Source organism: Mesoplodon bidens (assembly GCF_964165515.1).
Source record: "Mesoplodon bidens genome assembly, chromosome: 2".
NCBI classification, from domain to species: Eukaryota; Metazoa; Chordata; class Mammalia; order Artiodactyla; family Ziphiidae; genus Mesoplodon; species Mesoplodon bidens.
In genome coordinates, this window is record NC_138177.1 from 62,410,697 (window position 1) to 62,435,307 (window position 24,611).

Genomic DNA, 24,611 nt, shown 5'->3' on the forward strand with positions numbered 1-24,611 from the left:
ACTTTTAGGCTTTCAAAAACATGGTAACATAATATATTTTAGCTATAAAATTTATTAGCTACTCATCCCTGAGGTATAAATAATGAGAAAGCTAAATTGCATTTTCTGAAAATATAAAAGTCCCATGAAACACTGCCAAAGAAGTTATATCTGTTTAATAAGTAAGCAACAAGGAATATGGAATAAGAATTTCATTCTTAGCCAGGTAATGGACCTTAACTTTTTTTTTTTGCACTTTGTACTTATGAATATAGCAGGGAGATGATACTGTTTTTCACCCAGGGGTATCAATGGAGTAAATAAATTTGTTTTAATAGAAGCTCTGGGTTTTTGGAAGCCAGTATGTAATTTTTTCATTCATAAAATGAGTGGGTTTTTTTAACCTAAATCTTGAAGTAATTCCATTAACACCCTCAAATATACAAGCACACCTAATTTTACTGTGCTTCACATATAATGTTTTTTGTTTGTTTGTTTTTTGTTTTTTACATGTTGAAGGCTTGTAACCCTGCATTGTCAGATGATACATTTTTAGCAGTATTTTTATAAATTAAGGTATGTACATTTTTTAAACATGCTACTGCACACTTAATAGACTACAGTATAGTGTAAAGGTAACTTTTATATGTACTAAGAAACCAAAACATTCGTGTGACTCACTTTATTGCAATATTTGCTTTATTGCGGTGGTCTGGAACTGAACTGACGCATGCCTACATAGATCTAGAGATTTCTATCTATCTATCAGTGAGGGCTTGGGTTGCACCGTTAAAAAACTTCAGTTAGATAGAAAATAAAATTATAGCTGGTTTCTTTAAAGACTAACTCTTTAGGCTGCTAACTCACAAAATAAAAACTACAAGAATTCTAAAAACCTAAGATCAACTTGAAAAAGCCACCATTAAGCTAAAATTAGGGACTGCTTTATATACAATTGAATTTCCAAAAGAAAACAATTACAAACTGGATAACAACAACAACAAAAACATAGTTAAAGGCACTGGAGAGTGGCCAAAAGCAGGCAGAGACTGGAGGGGATTCAAGGATTCAATCCTTGAAAGAAGGGTTACATGGGTTTTTCCAGTCTGCTGGGCACAGTGGCTATAACTCAAGGTGAAAGCCAGTCTTATTGGTTAGAGGCATTACATGGTGGAGTTTAGGGCTGTAGCTGGAAAGGAAGGAGAAAAATCCCAGAAAGGAGAGAGTCAAAGTGAGGCAGCTCTAAAATCCACATTTCATTTCCCTCAAATCCTTGGCTGATATTTTTGAATTTTGCCTACATGGAAGAGCTACAAGAAGTCCAGGGGAAAGAGCATCTAGAAGCTGAAAGAGTTGAGCAGAGATTTCAGCTGCTATCACTGCAGGGTAGCAGAGCTTGGAGTTTAAGTCCCTAGTTAGAGGGGCCTGGTAAGCACTTTAGACTTTCCACAAAAACCCTAGAAGGGCCATACTTTAGGGGTAAAGAACAAGTCCCAGGACTAAGGGCTAAAACTAAACAGAACTAACTTCTCTAACAAAGTATAAAGCCAAGCCTCTACAAGTTTAAGGTGACCCACCACTAACTTAACTGTCTACTAGAACAAAATCAGTACTAGTCAAAGGAAGATAATAGAATCTAACATCCCTATGATGTAATATCCACAATATTCAGCATACAGTTAAAATTTAGTGGATATGAAAAGAAACAGAAAGATGTGATTCAGAGTCAAGAGAAAAATCACTTAATGGAAAGGGACCCCCAAATGAGCCAGATGTTGGAATTAGCAGGCAAGAAATTTAAAGCTGTCATTATAACTATGTTCACAGATTTAAAGGAAAAAGAAGCAGAGAAAGGGAAACTATGTATGTATATATTGAAAAGTACAGTATCTGAAATGAAGGATTCATTGGATAGGCTTGACAGAGATTGGAGATAGCAGAAGTAAGGGTCAGTGAACTTAATAAAGGGTCAATAGAAAGTATCCAGTCTGAAGAATAAAGGGGTAAAGATTGAAATAATTAACAGAGCCTCAGTAACTGGTGGGACAATTCAAATAGTGTCATAATATACATGTAATTGGAGTCCCAGAAGGAGAGAAAAGAGAGAATGGGACAGAAAAAATTCCATAAATAATGGCTGAAATTTCCCCAAACTTGGTGAAAAACTTACAGGTCAAGTTATAGGTCCTAGAAATTCAGCAAACCCTAAGCAGGATAAATACAGAGAGACCCACATCCAGGAGCATCATAGCCAAACTGCTGAAAACCAATGTTAAAGAGAAAATCTTCAAAGCATCCAGAGAAAAAGGACACATTACACATAGGGGAATTCCCATAAGAATTAATGCTGACCTCTAATCAGAAGCAAGGAAGGCTTCTAATCTGAAGGCAATGAACATCTTTAAAGGGTGGAAAGAAAAATAACTGTCAACCAAAAACTCTGCATCCAGTTAAACTATTCTTCAAGCTCAAAAGTGAAACAAACACATTTCAGATAAGCAGAAGCTGAGAGGATTTGTTGCCCAGAGACCCTCAGTGTAAGAAATGCTCAAGGAAGTTCTTCAGTCTGAAGGGAAATGACCCAGCTGGAAAGTTGGCTCTATAGGAAAAAAATGGAGTTCCCCAAATGATAAAATTGGGTAAATATAAAAAACCACATATTTAAAATGTTCTAGTTTCACTAAAAGACAACAAATTGTTTAAAGTAAAATTGAGAAGATTGTATTATGGGTTTTACAATGTATGTAGATATAAAATACATCAAATAGTAGCACAAAGGAGGGAGGTAAAATGGAATTATACTGTTGCAAGTTTCTTACATTTTAGGTGACGTGGCACAAAGTTAACTCTAAGTAGCCCAAGTTAAAGATGCATATTATAAGCCTTACAGCTAAAAGGCCAATAGAGGGATGAAAGCGGAATACTAAAAAAAAAAAAAATCAATTAACAAAAAGAAGGCAGAAGAGACAGGAATGAAAAAAAGAGTACACACAGAAAACAGATCGATATTAGCAACAACATGAAGCTCAAAAACCTCACGTTAAGCAACAAAAGCCAAACACGAAAGAATACACGCTGCATGGACTTTACCGATAAAAAGTTCAAGATCAGGTAAAACTAATTTATGGTGATAGAAATCAGAGCTGTGATTGTGTACCAGGAGTGGGGATCACCTGGGAAGAGGAAGGTAAGAACTTTTTGGAGTGATGGAAATATATAACTTGATTGAGGTGGTGGCTTACCTGGGAGTGTACAGTTATCAAAATTCAGAGAATTGTACACTTAAAAATTGTGCGTTTCACGGTATGTAAATTTCACATCCATTTTTTAAAGCATCAAATCAAACTCTCTTGCGGGGCTTCTGGTTGTAAACTTTGATCGACAGAGGGCGCTCCGAGCTCACCAAACACGCTTTGGCGCCCCAGCTACTTTGGGATGCAAATCAGACCACCTCGGGTCTCCTCTGTCTCCAAGGTGAATCTCCCAGCTCCCCAATACTCTTCCTCCACACCACTCCTTCCCCACCCTCGGCTCACTGGCTCCTGCATTTCACCTGGCCACACGCTGCTTTTCGGCAGATGAGCAGTGCGTAGCTAATGGCTATGCTATTTTCGCAGCATCTCAGCGGAATACAGATGTGGATGGAAGCTGGGTGGTGTTGCCCGGAGGTGTACCTGCCCCCTAAGGTCTTCTCTTGATATGATCACTTTTAAATGGGAAGTAGGAACGTAATGGAAACTTCCACACTGTTTTCGACATCTACATTTTGACCTTCTTACCTCGCTTTAGTGCCTGTGAAACATTCCCACGCAAGGGCTGCGGCGGGAAGGGGTGGGTGGAGGGCAGTGCGAGGGATGCGCGGAAGGAATTTTCCCTGAGGAAAGCAGGTGTGGGGCGGCGTTGCCACAGGGCTCCAGCACCCCAGGATATCGTCTTCCTCAGAGGGAAGCTAGGGGCCGAAAAGCCCCAGGCGTCCTTTGCGCCCTCGCATGCCCCCAGGCCCGGTCCCTCCCGGGCGCGGAGATGCCATTACACCTCACGTGATCCCCGCACGGGGCTGGTCCTTTCAAGAGGCGTCTCGCGGGGTGTTAATTAAAGGTCACAACAAAACAGACAGACCTGTGGGCTCACCAGAAGAAATGTCCTCCCGGGAGATGAAAAATGACACCCTGGAGCAGCTACGTGTGGAGCCCGGCAAATGCCGGCTTCCTGCGCTCCAGGCGCTGCGCCGGGGGCCGGAGGGGGACTGGAGAGGGCTATGACTGGGTACTCCCGGGACACGGCGGGCCCTGCGCGCTGGAAGAGCAGGAAGGGGGGTGCCGAGGGGACCCCCGGCCAAGGCGAGGCCAAGGCCAGCTTGCACACACCCCCTTCCAGGCCCGCGCCGTCTGCGCCGAGCGTGTGCCGCGCGGCGAGTCCCTCAGTTTCCCTGCCCGGCGGCGGCCCTTTGCTCCCCGGGCTCGCGCGTCCCAGCCCTGGGCGGCTAGGCACAGCGCACACTGGGTCGCGGGCGGGCGGGGGCGAAGGACCTGTTCTCCCGCTGCGCTTGGGAGGGTGGCCCCCAGGCCGGCCGGGCTTGGTAGGGCAATTTCAGAAAAGGTTTGCAGGGCAGGTCTAGGAGAACAAAGGCCGGGGGGAGGACCCGGCATATTTGTGGACTTGTTTGTGACTCAATCCCTCTTACACGGCGTTTCAAAGGCAGAACTGCAAGCCTTGCCAGGAAGAGAAAGAACTTGGGGGCGGGGAGGCTCGGGCGCATTTCTGTCCGGTCGCGCTCGCTCGGCGCTGCCCCCAGCTCCAGGCTCGCGCAGTGCTGTTTCATTAGAGCCCTGGATCTGGGCCACTCACCAGCAACTTCCCCGCAACAGGCGAGATTTACGACCCCCTCCCCCGGCTCTCGGCCTCGCAATGTCAGGCAGGAGCGCCGCAACATAAAATGGATCCCGGCAGGCGCAGCGGCTGCAGCCAGGCGGCGGGCTCCCCGGAGGGGCCGCTGTTCGCGAGGCTCCGCGCTGCGCCCCGGCGCACACGCGCGCCCTGACCGCAGACGCCGGCCGGGGCGCCCCTCCGGCCGGGCCACGCCGCCGCCCCTCTCTGCCCTCGCGCAACTGTCAGGCAAAGAGGGCCGGCGGATATTGGCTCCCCAACACGCCGAGGCTCCTCCCCGATCTGGATCTTTATATTTTGGGAGAATTTCTTTGAACTCAGTTACCAAGCTCCGCGAAGGAGACAAGTTCCCAGAGCCGGCTCGCCGGCGGAGGCGAGGCGGGGGGCTCGCCCACCTTGTCTGCAGCTGCCGTGTGCCCCGATTGTACTCGTCTTTTCCCTCGTGGAGGAAAACGGACTCACTAGGCTGAGGAGAACGCCAATTATCTGGATGTGACCGTGAGAAGAGAACGTGTGGTTGGAGAAGGCAGAAGAGGAGGAAACGCATTATTTGAAGAGAAGAATAAACCAGGCATTACAACCCTTCTGCAAATTAGTGCTGCTACTTCTGGGGTCCATCTGCTTTTATCCCCCCGCCCCCTTCAGTTAAGAAACCTTGGCTTGAGGGCCAAGAGACAGCCCCCTACAACTGGACACCCTTCTGGGTTGGAAGACCTTTTGGATGTAGCGTTGGTGGAACGTTTAGACACTCTCCTCTGGAAAAGCCACCATGAATTCGGTAGCTGGGAATAAAGAGAGGCTTGCAGTCTCCACGAGGGGCAAGAAATACGGGGTAAGTTGTGATGGGTATAATACGGAGACGCGTTACCGGACTCTTCCCGGCCAGGGTTCCCCTTTCCGGGTAACGTGCAGCCAGGGCAGGGGGGCCCCGAGCTCTCCTCCCGCTGCTGAGGCGCCTCGGCTGGGCCAGCCCGGCGTGCGCGCGCGGAGGCGGGTCCGCCAGCAACGACGCCAACGCACTCGCCTTGCCCTCGGAATTTTTGCAGCCCTCTCGTTCCTTCTCTTCCCTGCATCCCTAACTTTTGCAGCGTTCCTGCACTTCCAAGCAGAGTTAAGCCGAATGGGAGGGTCTCCCACGATTTCTCTGCTGTTCTTAAGGGACCGTTTTCCTGGAGCCGGGAGAACCTTTCATTTACCTTCAGGATCCGGAGGGCCTTGGCCCTGAATGAATAAAAATCCAAAAGTCATAGCCCCCCCCCCGCCCCCCGTCGTCCAGGATCTTAAAAGTGAGCTCCTGCTGGGATGGGTGCCGGGTTCAAAAGCGCGGGGAGCTGAATCCGTGGGTTCCTCTGCAGAAACCATCGAAATTCCCTGAGCGAGTGAGCCCCTCTCCTCCAAACCGGAGGAGTCAGCCGCCTCCCGGGAACCGGTGTAGGGGTCACCCGGGCGACGGGGATTCACTTAAACACAATTAACCAGACATATGGAGGCAGATTTGGCCGCAGGGCTCAGAGCGGTCCCTAACGTGCGCCCGTGGGCGCTCGGCCGGGTCCTCGGTGGCGCGCAGGTCCCCGGGCAGGCGGGAGGGCGGCCCTGGACAGGGGCGCGGGAGCCAGCCGCCCTGCGGCCCCTGACACCGTGTGTCTCCCCCGCAGGTGAATGAAGTCTGCTCGCCCACCAAGCCCGCGGCGCCCTTCTCCCCAGAAAGCTGGTACCGGAAAGCATACGAAGAGTCGCGCGCCGGGAGCCGCCCCACTCCCGAGGGCGCGGGCTCGGCGCTCGGCTCGTCCGGGACGCCGTCCCCCGGCTCGGGCACCTCGTCCCCGAGCTCCTTCACGGGCTCCCCGGGCCCCGCCTCCCCGGGCATTGGCACCAGCTCTCCTGGCTCCCTGGGCGGCTCGCCAGGTTTCGGCACGGGCTCCCCGGGCTCGGGCAGCGGCGGCGGCTCCTCCCCCGGATCGGACCGCGGCGTCTGGTGCGAGAATTGCAACGCCCGCCTGGTGGAGCTGAAGAGGCAGGCTCTGAAGCTGCTCCTCCCGGGGCCCTTTCCCGGCAAGGTGAGCGCCGCCGGGGACAGGGCTGGGCGGGCAACAGCTGCGCGCCTCGCCGCGGCCGTGGGTCGGGGGACCTGCAGCGCTGCGCGCTGCTCGGTTCCGGAGAAGGCGCTGGCCGAGCCGGGTCAGCTCCCGGCCTCGGGGGCGACCTGCGCGTCTCCCCCGCCAGACCTTCCCCGGGCGCAATGCTTGGATGGTGCGTACGCGGTTCCAGGCCTCGCCGCCCACCGGGGCTGCCCAGGTTATTCTTCCTGCTGCCCTCCACTCCTCAGAGTGCCCTTTCTGTGCCCCCAGCACTCGCCCATCCATCCCGTTGGTCCCGCGAGGTGCTGCCTTCGCCCGAGACCCTCTTCCCGCGCGTCCACAGGCCTTTGCTGCGTCGCAGGCCGGGGACACGCTGACACCAGCTACTGAGATTCTTTCCTTTCCGCGCCCCCCTGCCGGGGCGACTCCTTAGATTTTTCTCCCCACCCCCATACGTGATCATTTACAAAAATGTCGGAGGGAGTAGTAAAAGCGGGCTGATAATTAGGGAGTTGGCATTTCCCATTGCCTATTTGTGGTCCTTCCTTCCCAGGGCTACCAAAACAGAAACACATATTGGAAAGTCAGCATTTCCCCCTAACCTCTGTGTGTCTATCAGAGGAAGATTAAGGCGTGAGTAGTTCTTTGAGCGGGGCTCCCTCCTGCCTGCACCAGTGCTGAGCACGTTGTTTCCTCCATGGCAGCCCTGCCAGCGTTGTGTGTGTCCCCAGAGTGTAACACAGTGCAATTGTATTTGCACTGTTCGGCCTAAGTACTATCAAATGATAATATTTACTCTTTCACTTCAAAGAGGTTTTATCAGTGCTTAGAGAGAAATATCAAGAAAACAGCGTGAATTGCTGTAGAGAATTCTGACACTGTTCAGTGGCACTTTCTGATTTATATACTTCTGTGACTTTTGAAGTGAAATGTGATTTTGAGTAGTGGAGTTTAGGAATAGCTGCATCTGCTTGCCGTTTCTGCTTATCCAAATATACACACATTGATCTTTTCATACGCAAGGGTTAAATTAAACAAATACCCGCAGGAGTTGTAAAATTTTAAATGTGGAAAATTGCCACCAAGAGAATTGGTTTTATGAATCCCGAATTTATCTCAAGAATAATTAACTTGTAGATTGCTGTCAGTATGCCATTTTCGTAGTTTCATAATAAATCTTTCAGGACAGCCCTAAAAATAAATCTCAGGGACGCTAAAAGTTTATTTCACTCTTGCATGCCATATCTTCTGATTTAACACTCTCTTCACTCACAGATTTATTTACTCTTGTGATTGTTTATCAATATTATTTGATTATCTACTACACTCAAGGAACTGTGTTAGGCACAGCAATAAAATAACAGGTACGCACAGTCCTTGTCCACATGGAGCTTATATTCTAATGGAGGATACAGACATTAACCACAAAATGCACAATTCATAATTTGTTTCCATTTGCGGTGAGTGTTACAGAGGAAGAGTGTGGGATGCTGTCTGTATAACCAGACTAGACCAGCTGATAAATTTTGAAGAACTTCGGTTCTTTTATTTTTTTAAGTCTTTTTTTAAAATTAATTAATTAATTATATTTATTTTTGGCTGTGTTGGGTCTTCGTTTCTGTACGAGGGCTTTCTCTAGTTGCGGCGAGCGGGGGCCACTCCTCATCGTGGTGCGCGGGCCTCTCACTATCGCGGCCTCTCTCGTTGCGGAGCGCAGGCAGTAGTGGTGGCTCACGGGCCTAGTTGCTCCGCAGCATGTGGGATCCTCCCAGACCAGGGCACGAACCCGTGTCTCCTGCATTGGCAGGCAGACTCTCAACCACTGCACCACCAGAGAAGCCCAAGAACTTTGGTTCTTAAAGATATATTTTTGGCAATCCTAGTAAGTTGCAGCCTACCAATTTATTCTAGAACATTCTTGCGGACCTGTTCTTACAGTAGCTTCTTTGTGTTGTTGAATGCTCCGTGTGTGCAAAGGTAAATTAAAATATACTCTTTTCATAAAAGTGGAGGGAGGAAAGGAAATCTATAGGAAGAAGAAACAAATGTTGAAACTTAAATGCATCCATCATGTTTTGTGGAGTCATGTGACAAAGTAGATTTTTGGCTTTGTTGAAGCAGCCTGGAAAATTCATTCACAGTGCAATAGGAGGCCGCCTGATATATTTGGCAGTTTTATTAATGTGATGAAATAAAAGTGATGCTGGGAAACTGATTCTATTATCAGAGCGATGGCTCCAGAGGAAACGTTGGATCTGGGGAACCTCGGTGCTCTACACCAATTTAAAGTGACCCAGGAACATCTAGAGAAGAGCTGTCAGCCTTGGGGACAGTCACATGGGGTCACTTTAAGTGCACACATGAATTTGCCTGGAGTTTAAGATGTGATGTAGCACAGTGAAACATGACCTGTGGTGTAGGGGAGAGCATAAGACTTAGCCAGAAACAAGGGCTGTTCGGATGACCTTGTTGTTAGTAATGAGGTATGGGGCCAGAATTTTAACTACCAATCCTCTGCCTGTCTCTGGGAATAATAATTTTAGGGTTTTTTTCTTTTTTAAGTATTGATACCCTCAGGTAATATTTCCATTACACCTTTAAAGTTTGCAGCATTTTTTTTTCAAAGTTTGCAGCATTTTAACCAAACAAATGTTGTGTTCTCTCAAGCACCATGGATGGAGGCCCATGTAACTCCAACACAAGGCCTTTCTTCTTCCCTGAGCCAGATTTATGAGCAAACTGTGGACCTCCGTAGCCCTCAGGCACAGAAGGAGTTAAGTTTCATTAGAACAAGAGAGGTCATTGTGACTCCAACATGTAGTTTGCCCTGAAGAGTAAGGGTCTGGAAGATAAAGGCATGTTTTGGGGAGGTAATTAGCAAAAATCATCTTTGTAATTCAGTTAAGATGCTTAGCTGTATTTGGGGACTCTTTTCTTACATAGAGTATTACATTCTGTGAGGTGGTATTAAAAGTCTCCTCGGTAGGCATTTAAAAGTCAAAGGCAGAATAGTACATCCAAGAACCTTATAATTTTAGGGGGGATTTGGTTTTAGTTCTTTCTCTACCACCGATTTATTTTGTGACAGTGAGTAAATCAGTTTTCCTCTGTATTTTAACTTTCCCATTAATACACTAAGGAAAAAATGATTCAGACTCTAGAGGATCTTTTAAATGATTAGAATGTCAAAAAAATTACTTTAGATGAGGCTTGAAAAGTGTTTCCATTCTTTAGAGAAAGAGGTGAAGGTTTATCTTTTTTTTTTTTTTTTGCCACACCGCGGAACTTCCCTGACCAGGGATCGAACCTGCACCCCCTGCAGTGGAAGCGTGGAGTCTTAACCACTGGACCACCAGGGAAGTCCAAGATATGAAGGTTTATGATTATTAACTAGAGAAGATTCTATGGGATTTATGTTTTACAGAATTTAGGGCTTTTCTTGCAAAATATTATCCACTTTCAGTTTCTGATTTCATCAGTACATTTCCCAAATATCATTTTGCCATATGAATTCTCACATCATGCCCACTGGTAGGTAGCCAGCGCTGTTGAATTCCCCCAGTTTTGTCTCTGAAACAGTTGGCTAAGGAGGGGAGGTAACGTGCTGGCGGGCCCATGCAGGGGAGTCGGGCTGGTCCCAGGAGTTAGACAGTGGCTCTAGTGGCCTGAGGCGTGACCACCCAGTTCCGAGCACTCTCAGTACTAGTTGTGTCCACTGGAGAATGAGACTTCATGGCAGAAGGCTACATGGCTCAGAGGTTTCTAGCTTAGGTAACTGGGTGGGTGGGGTAATGTTAACTGAGGCAGGAAATGGGAGGAGATACAGATTTGGGGGGAGCTCATAGAGGAAGATGATAATGGATTTGGAAGAGATAGAGAATAAAGGCAGATTTAGGAATGAAACAGACTGAGGAATATAGAAGGGACAACTGTGAGCTCACATGACTCTTAATGATGCCCTGGATCCAACCTTTCAAATAGCAACTCACCTGAGTGAGTCAAGATTTTTGCCTGGTGACAGACTGTAAACCATTTGGATTGACTTATTACTTCAGTCAGTAAAAAAAGTACTTATTGGGTTTATATCATTTCTTTTCTAGGGCTAGTAAGTGGAAGTGGTCAGATAAAAGGAAAGAATGTGGTTTTGTAAAGTGTTGGGATTTTAAGTGAAATCAGTCCTCTTACCCATTGTAGTGTCCCACTGTGTAAATATAAAACCATTTCATATCCATTGGCCAGAGCATCTTTCCTGTTTTATACACAGTCAAGGCACAACGCCAGAAATGCGGGCCAAGGAACGAATCTCCCATTTGGGGGCTATCCTAGATCATTTCGAGATCTGTTACAGAACCTTTGAATTGACAACGTAAGCCCTATGAAACATCAGCCCCAAAGAACTCCCTGGGGTAAGTAGAAATGTTCCAGGTTGGCAAAAGTTTATCAGACATCTATTCATTTCCATATCAATAAAAGAAAATCTTTTATATAAAAAACAGTACAGAACTACATTCCTAGCTGAATTTTTCCTTGGTCACATATTCTGGGTCCATTTATGCCCCAGAAATATCAGGAAGATTAGCCAGACATACTGAGAAGAGTGGCCAGGAATCACAGAGATGAAAGAAAGGAATGTGTCAGGGGGTTTAAGAACACCAAACGTAGACTCTAAATAGTCAGGGCCCAAGTAAGTCTAGACTTGAGAATATATATATACGTGTGTATATATATATATATGTTTTTTTTTTCAGTTCCAAAACAGGGGTATGAAAAAATAACTCCATTTAAAAGATCCCCTAGAAGCCAATGTAAGACTCTTTATAAATAGATACTGAATTTTAAGTACTTATTAATTATGAGAAAATTCTATCAGAAATCTTTTTAAGAACACATGGCTGTTTTCAGAAAGCTTCATTTTGAATCTTTTCCATTTCGGAAATATTTTAGATAAGGGATCAGCTAATAGATAATATCGGTAATGAAAAAGTCCAGTAGCATTTATCATTAAAACATTTCTCAAACATTTTAGGCATTATAAAAACATTCCCAGTAGAGACATATGAGCAGTAATATCTTCTTTAAGGCTTAGTAAGCTATGGCATAATCGCATTTCATTCTACCAGACTTTTAATTGTGAACCAACAGGGTCAGTTTTTTTTTAATTAAAAAAATTTTATTGTATATATATTTTTTATTTTTGGCTGCTTTGGGTCTTCGTTGCTGCGCTTGGGCTTTCTCTAGTTGTGGCGAGTGGGGGCTACTATTTGTAGCAGTGCCTGCGTTTCTCATTGTAGTGGCTTCTCTTGTTGAGGAGCATGGGCTCTAGGCGCATGGGCTTAGTAGTTGTGGCACGTGGGCTCAGTAGTTGTGGCGCACGGGCTTAGTTGTTCTGGGCATGTGGGATCTTCCCAAACCAGGGCTTGAACCCATGTCCCCTGCATTGGCAGGCGGATTCTTAACCACTGGGCCACCAGAGAAGTCCCATGGTCAGTTTTTATAGTGATTTAATTCACTTTGTAAAAATCCCTGGCCTGCAGTAATTTCTTCCACACTCATTGCAGATTGTATTATTGCATTAGAAATGTGATTTTTAAATGGCTGAGCCTGGTAATTTGTCGGCATTTAGGATTAAGTCAATAAAATAGGCAACATCAGTTGCTCTTTGGCATTATATCACAGATCAAACTGAACCATTCATCAGCTAATAATAATGGTGATGGTAATAACAATGATGATTTTAAATGGCTAACAATTATCATCCTTAGTATGTGCTAGGCACTGTACTAATATGTACACACATACATACATACATTCATAAAATCTCATGTAGCAAAATGAAGATGAACCCGATTTCTTTTCTTTACCCTGGAATTCCAGGTGATTGATGTGGTTCAGGTCACAAAAGGAAGTGTGAGTAAAGATGCAAGGAACAGAGAAATCCAAGGATGCTTCTCCCCCTCCAAAGCCATTGAGGGTATTACACTATTAGTATAACTGCCTGAGTGGAGACCCTTGCTTGAGGGAGAAGGTTGTGGTTATTTTTCCTAGTAACTTCACTTTCAGGATGGGGGCAAAATATGTGAGGTGGTCAGGACCCTGAGCTGAGTAATTTGCTTGGCTGGAATGTATTAGAGGGGGCAAAGGAACTTCCTTATATTTATATTCACTTGGCTGAGGCTGTTGTCAGCCCTTTCTGAAAAGCCCTGCCCGAGGGACCCGTGGGGACTGTCTGAGAGGACACGTTCTTTAGTAGACCTTCTGCGCCGCATCAGCAGGGCTGCCAGACTCCACTCTGTTTCGTCCCCGCAGAGACTGGTGCAGAGACCACATGCACGCTGGTGTCTGTGAGGGTTCCCAGTCTCTTTTCAGGAATGCAAAACTAATTTCCTTTTTACCCGTATCTTGAGTCACAGGCTGATCATAAAAATCTTTCCTTTTTTAAAAAAAATCTCCTGTGTGGTCTTATTGTGACAAAGAAGCACTGTTTAGAAAGGGCTCCCGTTGATCTTTCAAACTCAAATGCACCAATCAGAAATATCTTAAAAGTATATTTGTGTAGGTGCAAAAGGACTGGCAATACATCTCTATTCCTAAATTGCTTTTGAAATATTAATCAGAATAGTGAATCAGTTTGTACTCATCATCCTGCTTCCCATTGCCTTTGGGATGCTCTAGAACTCATGTAAGAAAATTAGATTTTGAATTATGGTTAGAAAGGTTGTCTGTCCACCTTTTCCAGGTTTTAAAGAAACTCACCTATGTTTTCTTTGAATATTTGTAAGGTTTTCTTTCTAATAGTTAGATCTCTGATCCATTGGGAGATTATTTTGGTGTATAATGAGAGGTATAGATCAATTTTATCTTTTTCTAAATGTCTATCCAGTTGTCCCCAAACCCTTTATTAAAATATTCATCTTTCCTCCATTGATTTGAAATAACCATTATCGTAAACCAGATTTTCAGTACTTGGGTCTACTTCTGGACCTGCTGTTATGTCCCATTTATCTGTCTTTTCATGTACCAGTTCCTTACTATTTTAGTTACAGAAGCTTTGGAGCATGTTTCAGTATTTGGTAATGTGGGCTCTCTCTCTTTCCCAAACAATGCCTTTCCTTTCTAGTAGTTTCCTGGTTATTCTTCCAGACTATTCTCCCATATGAACTTTAGAATCAACTTGCCTAACTCCATAAAATTTTTTTAAATTGGGACCATGTTAAATTTATACATTAACCTGGGGGATATTTGGCATCTTTATGATGTTGACTCCTTCCCAAGAACATGGAATGTCTTTCCATTTGAACACATCTACTTTTCAGCAATTTTAAAGGTTTTTCTTGTAGAGGCTTTACTTCTTGTTAAATTTATTTTTAGGCATTAAAAATACTTTTTGTTGCTATTATAAAGGAGCTCTTATCTTCCATTATTTCTTCTAATTGATAATTGCTAATATATAAGAAGGATATTATATATATCTTACATATGTATCTTATACATATCTTATATCCTATTATTAAATTCTATTACTGTATTCATTAGTTTTTAAATTGGTACTCTTGGATTTTCAAAAGGATTTATCTTCTACAAATAGAGATAGCATCACTCCTCTCCTTTGCTAATTTTATTCCTCTAATAGTTTTCTCTTGTTTGTTACGTTGATTTATGCCTCCAACACAATGTTAAATGGTAATGTATGGTGGGCATATGTACAGTTTTTCTCACTAAGTAAGATCTTGGCTTTTGGACTGAGGTCTATATATATTTTTAAAAGTTAAGGAAGTATCCATCAGTTCCTATTTTATTTACTGTTTTTCATCAGGAATGGGTGTTATATTTTGCCAAGGTTTTTTCAGTATTTAGGGAGATGATCATATGATTTTTCTCCTTAGATCTATTAATATCATGAATTATTATCATTGCTTTCCTAATAATGAACCATCCTTGCATTCCCATAATAAACCCTACTTGGTCATGATGTATTTTTTTAAATATGCTGCTGGATTCAGTTTGTTAATATTTTATTTATTGTTTTTGCTTTCATATTCATATGCCATAAGCATTTTTGATTCCCACTCATGTACCAGCTATGGTACTATGCCACATTATAACCAAGATATGAAAGAGACTAAAAATTCCTGCCCTGGAGCAACTCCCAGTCTAGTATTAGAGGCAGACAAAGAACCAAAGAGTTAGGGTGCAGCATATTAAATGCTGGAGCATGGGCTGTGGAGGCTGCTAGGAAGCAAAGAGAGGTGAGGCTCGGGCTGGCTTTGGAAGAGTGCGTAGGAGTTCAGCATGTGAACATGGTGAATCACCCGCATTCCAGGCAGAGGGAATGGTGAGCATTAGGCAAAAAGAGGTTATGCACACTCCGTATCCTGGGGGAAGTGCAGCGGTGCGTTGCCGACATAGTGCAGTGTGTGCATGGGTGAGTGACAGGCTGGGGAGGTGGCAGCGAGAGGACGAAGGGCCTCATAGGCTAAAGAATCTGGATATTATCCTATAGGCTGGGTGGCCATTGAAGGGCTTTCAGGAAGGGAGTGAAGTGATCAGATATTCATTTAAGAAAGATTGCTCTGATAGGGAGAGAGAAACCGGATTCGAAGAGTGGTATCGTGGAGTTCAGTGGAGAGGGCCCTCGCCGTGGCCTCAGTGAAAGATGGTGCAGACCTAACTAAGGCAGTAGCAGCGGGACTGAAGAGGCAGCCTGGCCCTGACAGATTTTGTACATAGGAAACCCATGGCGGCTGGCAGCTGAGAAATGGGGCAGGAACGAGAGGATGAAGATTTCTGGCTAGGGCAAGTGTGAGGGTGCTGCAGCCATTAATTGAGATGGAGAATACAGGCAGAGAGGGGGTTTTTGTTATGGTGGGTCTGATTTTCAAGGATGGGTGTGAATACTAAAATTGGTTTGGGTTCTCTAGAGCTTGAGGTGGAATGTTCCAGTGTGGTCCAGTGGGGCTCTAGAGTGGCTTCAGAGCTGGAGCCGTGGATCTGGGAAATGTCAGCATGAGGAAGGTGGTGGAATCCACAGATGAGGTGAGCTCTCCACGGAGGATGTGTAGAGTGACAGACGGTGAAGTGTGGAGCTGTGGGACCCATTGACATTGAAGGGACAGGCAGCCTGAGGAGTCAGGAAGACAATTCAAGGAGAGACCAGAAAAGGGGGAGGAAAATAAGAAAAAGTGGTAGCATGGAAACGGAGGGAGGGGTGAGCTTGAGAAGGTAGGGGTGATGAAAAGTCAGATACCTTGGAGAGATCAAGGAGGTAAGGACTGAGGTTTCCACTGAATCAGTAAATAGGAGGTCACTGGGGATCTTTGTTAGAAGTTTCTGGCACCCTGGAGAAAGGCAGGCAATAACAGTGTGTCCAGGAGTGATGGACAGGTGAGGACATCTGAGGCAGCTCAAAGTTGTTGAAGACACTGAGAGGTTAAGAGAGATTCATTTTCTGAGGCTCTTATGACCTTAAAACACAAGGATCTGAGGTCAACAACTTGGGTGCAAAACTAGGCTGCATCACCGGGCAAGTCACTTAGCCTTTCTGAACCTGGTTATTCTCACCTTTACAATGGGGGTGGGCTTCCCTGGTGGCGCAGTGGTTAAGAATCTGCCTGCCAATGCAGGGGACATGGGTTCAAGCCCTGGTCCGGGAAGATCCCACATGCCGCAGAGCAACTAAGCCCATGCGCCACAACTACTGAGCCCGTGTGCCACAACTACTGAAGCCCATGCACGTAGAGCCTGTGCTTCGCAACAAGAGAAGCCACCACAATGAGAAGCCCGAGCACTGCAACGAAGAGTAGCCCCCGCTCGCTGCAACTAGAGAGAGCCCGCGTGCAGCAATGAAGACCCATCGCAGCCAGAAATAAATAAATAAAATAAATTTATAAAATGGGGGTAATGTTGGGGCCCTGCCAGGGTTGCTGTGAGGAGCTGGTGAAACTGTGAGATGATATCCAACCATCACTTTCTGTTTTATTCCAAGGATGCCCCACAGGAAGTTGAATTTTATGAAAATTCCTTCCTTTCCCTCTCTCTCTTCCCTTCCTTTCTTCTTTCTTCTTCTCTCTTCCTCTCTCCCTCTCTCTCTCTTTCTTTTTCCTTTTGCCAGTGATCTGACACCAAAACAGAAAAGCAGTTGTCAGAGAAGGTGGAGCCATTAAGCTCGTCTCCTTTCCCATTTCCTCACTTCCAAGTGAATAAAGCATCTCCTACTTAGTTATTCATTTGTAGGGTGGCTCCACAGAACCAGGGGAACTCGGTTGATGAAAATAGCTACTCCTTTTAGTTGAGATGCCATGAATATGGATTGAGATTCTTTGTCACAGATGGAAATCCCCCCTTTAAGCCCTGCCCCTCTCAGAGGCCCTCCAGGGAGCACTGCAGACACCGAACTTTGCAGTTCCGCTCCGGTGAGTGTGGGAGAGCAGACGTCCCCCAGTGACTGCACATGCAGTGTGCGGATCTGAGCGACATTGGGAATTTAGGCTTATCTGCCTCCCGATCCAGTTTTATCTTTCTCAGACAGTTTTCTTTGCAGTTATACTTTGCTGATCCTATCGCATCGATTCCGCCAGGCCCAGTGGAGAAGTCTGGAAATAAAGACACTCTCTCCCCACCAAGCAGTATTTCCTGCACATATCCCTGCTCTCGGAGCTGGAGCTGCCCTGGGTAGAGAGTGTTCTTGCAAACGCTTGTGTAGAAAGAGTCGATATCCTTATGCTGCTCTATAGGTGAACATTTCAGAAGGCTCTGGGGTAGAGTAAGTTCTTTTGATAAGCAGAACTATATCGAAATATATCTTAAGTGTTATAGACTAACTTACAGCTGACGGGCTATTTTTATTCATCTTTTCTGCTGAATGGAGTTTAAGCTCGATGTTGCTGCTGGCCACAAAAAGTTCTTGTTAAAAGTTTTAGTTCTCTACACAGCATGTTTTAAAAATCTTTGCTAGTTCTTGCACACGAAATGTTTTTATTTTTAAAGCATGGACTGGGAATAATCAGTTTAAATCCACTTTGCCACCACAGGGGTGAAAAATGTAAACGTTGAATAATTCTTTATCTAATCTGAGTGATGTCTGGGATTTGTAGTTGCTAACTAAGGATTTCTTCTAAGATAACATAGAATTTATAGGGCTTGAGATTTTTCTGTGAAGTAATTCCATCTTTTAATTAGCGGTGATGAGCAGCTACACTTTCCCATAAACACGATCATCTTATTTATAGTGGTTGCTTTCTTTAGAGTTGTAATCACTACTTCCCTACTCCCTGCTCCATCTACCTGGTGGTTTCATGCAGCTGTAGGAGACTTACTCATTAACTGATTAGAAACCATCACCACCACCAACAACAACCGAAAGCTACTGAGCTATCTAACCAAAGAATTATACAGAAAATACACAGTTGAATTCAGGCAGACGACTAGTAACTGCCATTATTTAATGAAAAATAATCACCTGCCTGGTTCGGTTGTGTGGCTTTTCTTAGAGGGATGTCTTGATCCTGAGCACGGCAGCTGAAGAGGTGGCCTTGAGGGTCTTCCTGTGGGCCCACAGCTGTGAACTGGAGCATCACTTGTTTCCATCAAGCTGGGCAGTGTGGGGATAGAAGGGAGACGAATAACATAGATGCAAGCAGTAGGAGGAAGGACAAGAGAGAGGGTGAGAGAAACAGAAATACAAGGGTGGGTGGCTGGTAGGCATTGGAGGCTGTCTACCGTCCCAGATGTTGAGGGTGCAGTCCCGCCTCTGGCACTAATTAGAACTGTGGCTTTGGGCGAGTCACCTAGCCAGCTTGTGCTTTGTTCCTCTTTTGTAAACCGAGAGGAGGGAGTTGGTGGTCTCTAAACTCCTTCCAAGCCTGCAAGTCTTAAGGAAACCAATCTTGGACCCCAAATTCTAGAGGGATGTGCTTGACAAAGTCTTAGATGGATTTCTGGCTGAACCTGGAGGCTGAAGCTGTTCCATGGGTTGGCACACCTGTGGGAATCCCACGCCCAGCCAGCCAAGGTGTGTCCCCCCTTGTTTGCCATCCAGGTGAAGGTACTCACTGGCATTGCCATGGATGATATTTCTGCCTTTGGAATTTGGATCATAAATTGACTCACAAGATTCTTCCTGTTTCTTAATGAAGCTGTTTACTGTCTTCTGTATTTGGAAGCAGAAATAAACTGGGGCAAACAAAAGGACAATTGATTTTACAAGAGCAGTTTGGTAAGGGATGTTTGAGAAAAAGTATTGCCTTAGATATAAAGACTGCTTATAGTTAGTCTTCCATTAAAAACATCTGCCATATTCATTAGGAATTAGAAATAATCTGTGGGGACTTCTCCCTGGATAGCAATGTAGAAACACCAGAACTCCAAACATTTTATTCATCATTCTTTAAAAAATTCTACATCTTAATTTTTTGAACCCCTTTTTGCCCCCTTTGCTTTCTCCTTCTCTTTTCTGCTCCTTCAAATATCTAGACAAGACCACAGTTACTTAGACCAGTACTTACACAGCCCACGCCCATGACTTGGGTGTAATAATCCTCTCATTTGGATGCTGTGGTCTGCAAAGGAGATGGCAGTTAGAAGATGCTGAGTCAACGAGGCCCATTCAGTTATTATCAATTTTATTTTTCATCTTTAGCACTAGCCTAGGTTGCCTCTTTTTTAAAAAATTTAATTAATTAATTAATTAATTTTTGGCAGCGATGGGTCTTTGTTGCTGCGCGAGGGCTTTCTCTAGTTGCGGTGAGCAGGGGTTACTCTTCGTCGCAGTACTCTTCATTGCAGTGGCTTCTCTTGCTGCGGAGCACGGGCTCTAGGTGCACGGGCTTCAGTAGTTGTGGCTCGTGGGCTCTAGAGCGCAGGCTCAGTAGTTGTGGTGCACGGGCTTAGTTGTTCCACGGTATGTGGGAGCCTCCCAGACCAGGGCTCGAACCCGTGTCCCCTGCATTGACCGGTGGATTCTTAACCACTGCACCACCAGGGAAGTCCCCTAGGTTGCCTCTTTAAATTGTCTGCTTCCTGTGAAATGTTTCCCTAACTCTTCTTTCAACTACAATAATTTATATTTTTGTTGTAGTCTAAACGCAACTCAGGGAGCACAGGTATTAAAAGCCGGCCTTCATTTGGCCTTTCCCAGCTGAGAGCACATTAGGACTTGGGGGCAGACACAGTGGGAGCATCCGGAGAGCAGAGGAACGGCAGGCAAGCCCCTTGTTTGCCTCGGATGCCTGCAGGCACCCTAAGGGAGCACTGACAGAGCGTCCTGCAGCCCAGCACACCCTCCACGTGTCTCCCTTGATTCTGTTCTCAGATACTGTATCCTTTATTTCTCCTCTTGTTCTTTCCGCCTAAGTTTGCTCATGTAATTATTTGTGAAATTTCTAGGGAGAAGTCTTTCTAACGGGCTGGGCGTGTGTGCGTGCATGCGCGCACTTGGCAGAAGCCCTGCAGGAAGCCTACGAGTTGATGACACAGTAGACATCCTGTCTCAGGTTTCAGACGTTGTTAGGCCGAAGCTTTTATTGGAGGTCAAGGCAGCTAATAAAGTGGGGTGTGCAATTAAAAGGGCATTCAGCACAGAAGGATGGCTAACTGTCTCTCAGGCTGGGAGTGCAGGGAGGGTTGACAGCTGTGAGTCTGCTAATGATGGCTTTACACGCATATTTTGCAGCCAGGGTGGTAAATGTAATACAAAGGCACGGTTTTCATGTGCCTAATCAGCTCTCTGCTTCCTGTGAGAGGCATCCACTTGGGGAAGGAAGTTGCCGGTTGTGGGCATTTTTGTGGTGGTAGTTTGTGCTAATTTACTTTTTTAAATAGAGTACTTGCCATTATTAGTGATTCTGCATGATGCCCCTTTATGGTGGTCAGGAAGGAGATTGCAGAATGATGGCAAAGGTTTAGGAGGCTGGCCCAGGGTCACCCAGAAAACCTCGGGCTCCTGACTCTCCATCAGGTTCTAATAGGATTTATTTATGCAGTTGTTTTGCCCACGTGGATCTCCTGGACTCTGAACCCTGGGAGCACAGTCATCATATCTTATTAATTTTACCCCGTAGACAGTAATTATTTTCTTGAATACATGAATTCTCCAAAAATGTCTGGCCTTTTGGAAAAAAATCTTACCACTGCTGTGTAAGGACAGCATCATGGGGGAGGAGGGAAGGTGACAGAGGAGGGGATGCAGGCAATGTGTAGGGGGTGGGAGGTGATGCCTGGATTAGTCCCGGGAAGTGGCAGGATGCTGTCCCACTGCCATGGCCTCCTGTTCTCTAGAAGAGTGAAATCCACAGGAATCAGAGTGCTAGCAGCTTCTACATCTGAGTGGATCTTGGTCTAGGATTTATGGGTTGGCTAGTTTGGAGGGCGTTGAATTTCTTGTTAGTTAACAAGTCCTTATTTTTGCGCAGTTTAATGTGGTTGCATTCACTTCTCTTCTGGCAGAATAAGAGAAGGTGGGAACTCTCACTGGTCCCAGGTATTCAGGGAGGAAACTTATTGGTACCATCGGAACTAAACTGAGAGGGCCACTCGAGGCTACTTCCCCAGACACTGGTCCCTCCGATTTAATCTCTTCCTTCATCTGATAATTGATACTGCTCAGTTGGTGCCGCACTGCCGCCACTACTTGGTGAGATGGTGACACATGATCACATCCAGGATGGAGAAGGGTCTGGAATGATAAAGGAATCTCTCCCTTTAAAGGCTTGGAACTGCCTCAGTTTGACGTGAGAGGAGAAATGCAGTAGGTAAGAACCTGGTTTTCAGTCATTCAGTGCAGGGTAACAAGGAAGCAGGGTGGATTTTTGCATAGACATTAATGGTGTCCTGATAATTCTGGAAAGAAATGGAGTTGTGTTCATCACTCCATTTAAGGCACCCATTTTAGCATCTTTTTAGTAGGATCATGGGCTTTCCAAACCCTCTTTATAATTCCCACATAGGGCAAAAGTCAATATAATATGTCAGTTTAAATGGATGCCATTATTTTTAACATTGTACACCTCCTGGAGGCTTCAGAATATCCTTTTTAATCATCAGCATTTTATAATCATAGAACAAGAGCATAGAAGGAACCTTAGAGGTTATGCAGCATTACATTACTTTTGTAATTAACAGCCCGGAGCCAGACCATCTGGGTTTGAATCTTTGCTCTGTCATTTATCAGCTCTTGAACTTGAAGGACTTACTGCTTTCTGCCTCGGTTTCCTCACTTATGTAATGGTGTTAATAATTGCTTCATAGAGAAGTGAATAGACATTTTTCCAAAGAGGACATACAAATGGCCAACAGGCACATGAAAAGATGCCCAACATTGCTAATCATCAGGGAAATACAAGTCAAAACCGCAATGAGGTATCACCTCATCTGTCAGAATGGCTGTCATCAAAAAGAACATAAATAACAAATGTTGGTGAGGACGTGGAGAAAAGGGAGCCCTCCTGCACTGTTGGTGGGAATATAAATTGGTGCAGCCACTGTGGAAAACAGTATGGAGGTTTCTCAAAAAACTAAAAATAGAACTATCATATGATTCAGCAGTTCTTCTCCTGGTACATTCCAAAAAAACCAGAATCACTAATTTGATAAGATACATGCACCCCAGTGTTCATAGCAGCATTATTTACAAGAGCCAAGATACGGAAACAACCTAAGTGTCCAGCCACAGATGAATGGATAAAGAAGATGTGGTACATAAATGTGTGTGTGTGTATATATATATATATATATATATATATATATATACACACACACACACACACACGTATACAGACACACACACACACACAATGGACTACTACTCAGCCATAAAATAGAATAAAATTTTGCCATTTGCAGCAACATGGATGGATTTGGAGGGCATTAGGCTAAGTGAAATAAGTCAGACAGATAAAGACAAATACTGTATGATATCACTTATATGTGGAATCTAAAAAATACAACAAACTAGTGAATATAACAAAAAAGAAGCAGACTCACAGATATAGAGAACAAACTAGTGGTTACCAGAAAGGAGAGGGATGGGAATAGTGGATTAAGGGGTACAGATTATTAGGTATAAAACAAACTACAAGGATATATTGTACAACAATATATAACCAATGTTTTATAATAACTATAAATGGAGTATAACCTTTAAAAATTGTGAATCACTATATTGTACATCTGTAACATATAGCATTGTACAGCAGCTATACTTCAATAAAAATGTATTTTAAAAATAGAAAAATAAGATTAACCGTCAAAAAAATTGCTTTGTAGGCATGTTTTGTTTGGTACATAGTAGGCACTCATTAAATGTTAGTATTCAAACTGCCACCTTACAGAAGAGAAGAGTAAAACTTATATATCTAGATGGTGACCTCATTTTCCAGGATTGATTCCACAAAATTAACATTTGGTTTATTCATTTTTCATTCTCTCATCATCCATCTCTCTATCCATCTATCCGTTCATCTGCCGGTCCAACATTTCTTTGGCCTTTACCATATAGGTATATGGTCCTGGACTCAGTGCTGAGGATAGAAAGATGATTAAGACACAGTCCTGCCCTTGCGTCTCTCACAGCCTGGTGGGTAGGGTGGGTGTGGAAACGAAGTGCTGAGTGTGGAGTTAGGGGCAGACAGGGAGCCGCCTCCACTGCTTCAGGCCACTGTGCTGGACTGTTGCCACTTCCTTTTCACAGCACCCCTTTAAGGTGTGTCATGGCAGGATGTGGCGTGGAATGAGATCGTTTCCTAGAAGAGGTGACAGCTGAGTTGAGGCTAATAAGGTGAGTAGGAATTGGTGAGCGAAAGAAAGCTGAAGAAGGTGAGGTATTCCAGGGAATCTCATGAAGAAAGAATAAGCCTCGAGGGTCTGCCTGACCCCTGAGAAATGCAGTATTGCCAGACATAGTGTCCAAAAAGGGTAACCAACCACATTGCCTTCATAAGAGGTTAAATGACAACATTAGATTTATATACCAGTATTAACAGGTGATGACACCAGGTAATACATCAAGATAGCAGTAGAGCACCCATGTTCATTACAGCATTATTCACAATGGCAATCCAAGTGTCCATCAATGGATGAATAGACACACAAATGTGGTAGAGACACACAGTGGAATATATATATATATATATATTTTTTTTTTAATATTTATTTATTTATTTAATTTTGGCTGCATCGGGTCTTTGTTGCTGCGTGCAGGCTTTCTCTAGTTGTGGCGAGCAAGGGCTGCTCTTCGTTGGGGTGTGTGGGCTTCTCATTGCAGTGGCTTCTCTTGTTGTGGAACTCGGGCTCTAGGCGCATGGGCTTCAGTAGTTACGGCATGTGGGCTCAGTAGCTGTGGCTTGCGGGCTCTAGAGCGCAGGCTCAGTAGTTGTGGTGCACGGGCTTAGTTGCTCCCAGGCATGTGAGATCGTCCCAGACCAGGGCTCGAACCTGTGTCCCCTGCACCGGCAGGGGATTCTTAACCACTGTGCCACCAGGGAAGTCCCCACACAGTGGAATATTATTCAGCCTTAAAAAGGAAGGAAATTCTGACACATGCTACAAGAGGGATGAGCCTTGAGGACGTTATGCTAGGTGAAGTAAGCTGGTCACAAAAGGACAAATTCCACGTATATGAGATACCTAGAGTTGTCAAGTTCATAGAGACAGAAGAGTGGTTGCCAGGGCCTGGTC

General features: G+C 44.9%; 1 protein-coding gene across 1 annotated transcript in view; it reads left to right on the forward strand.

The window, feature by feature from the left end:
- The first annotated feature begins 5,519 nt into the window (after positions 1 to 5,519).
- Positions 5,520 to 24,611, forward strand: part of KIF26B (kinesin family member 26B) — a 497,333-nt gene continuing 478,241 nt past the window's right edge. Inside the window, exons 1-2 of the mRNA XM_081224649.1 lie at positions 5,520 to 5,698; positions 6,522 to 6,923. Of these exons, the coding sequence (XP_081080775.1) occupies positions 5,636 to 5,698; positions 6,522 to 6,923 (465 nt within the window). The 5' untranslated portion in view covers positions 5,520 to 5,635. The remainder of the gene's footprint in view (positions 5,699 to 6,521; positions 6,924 to 24,611) is intronic.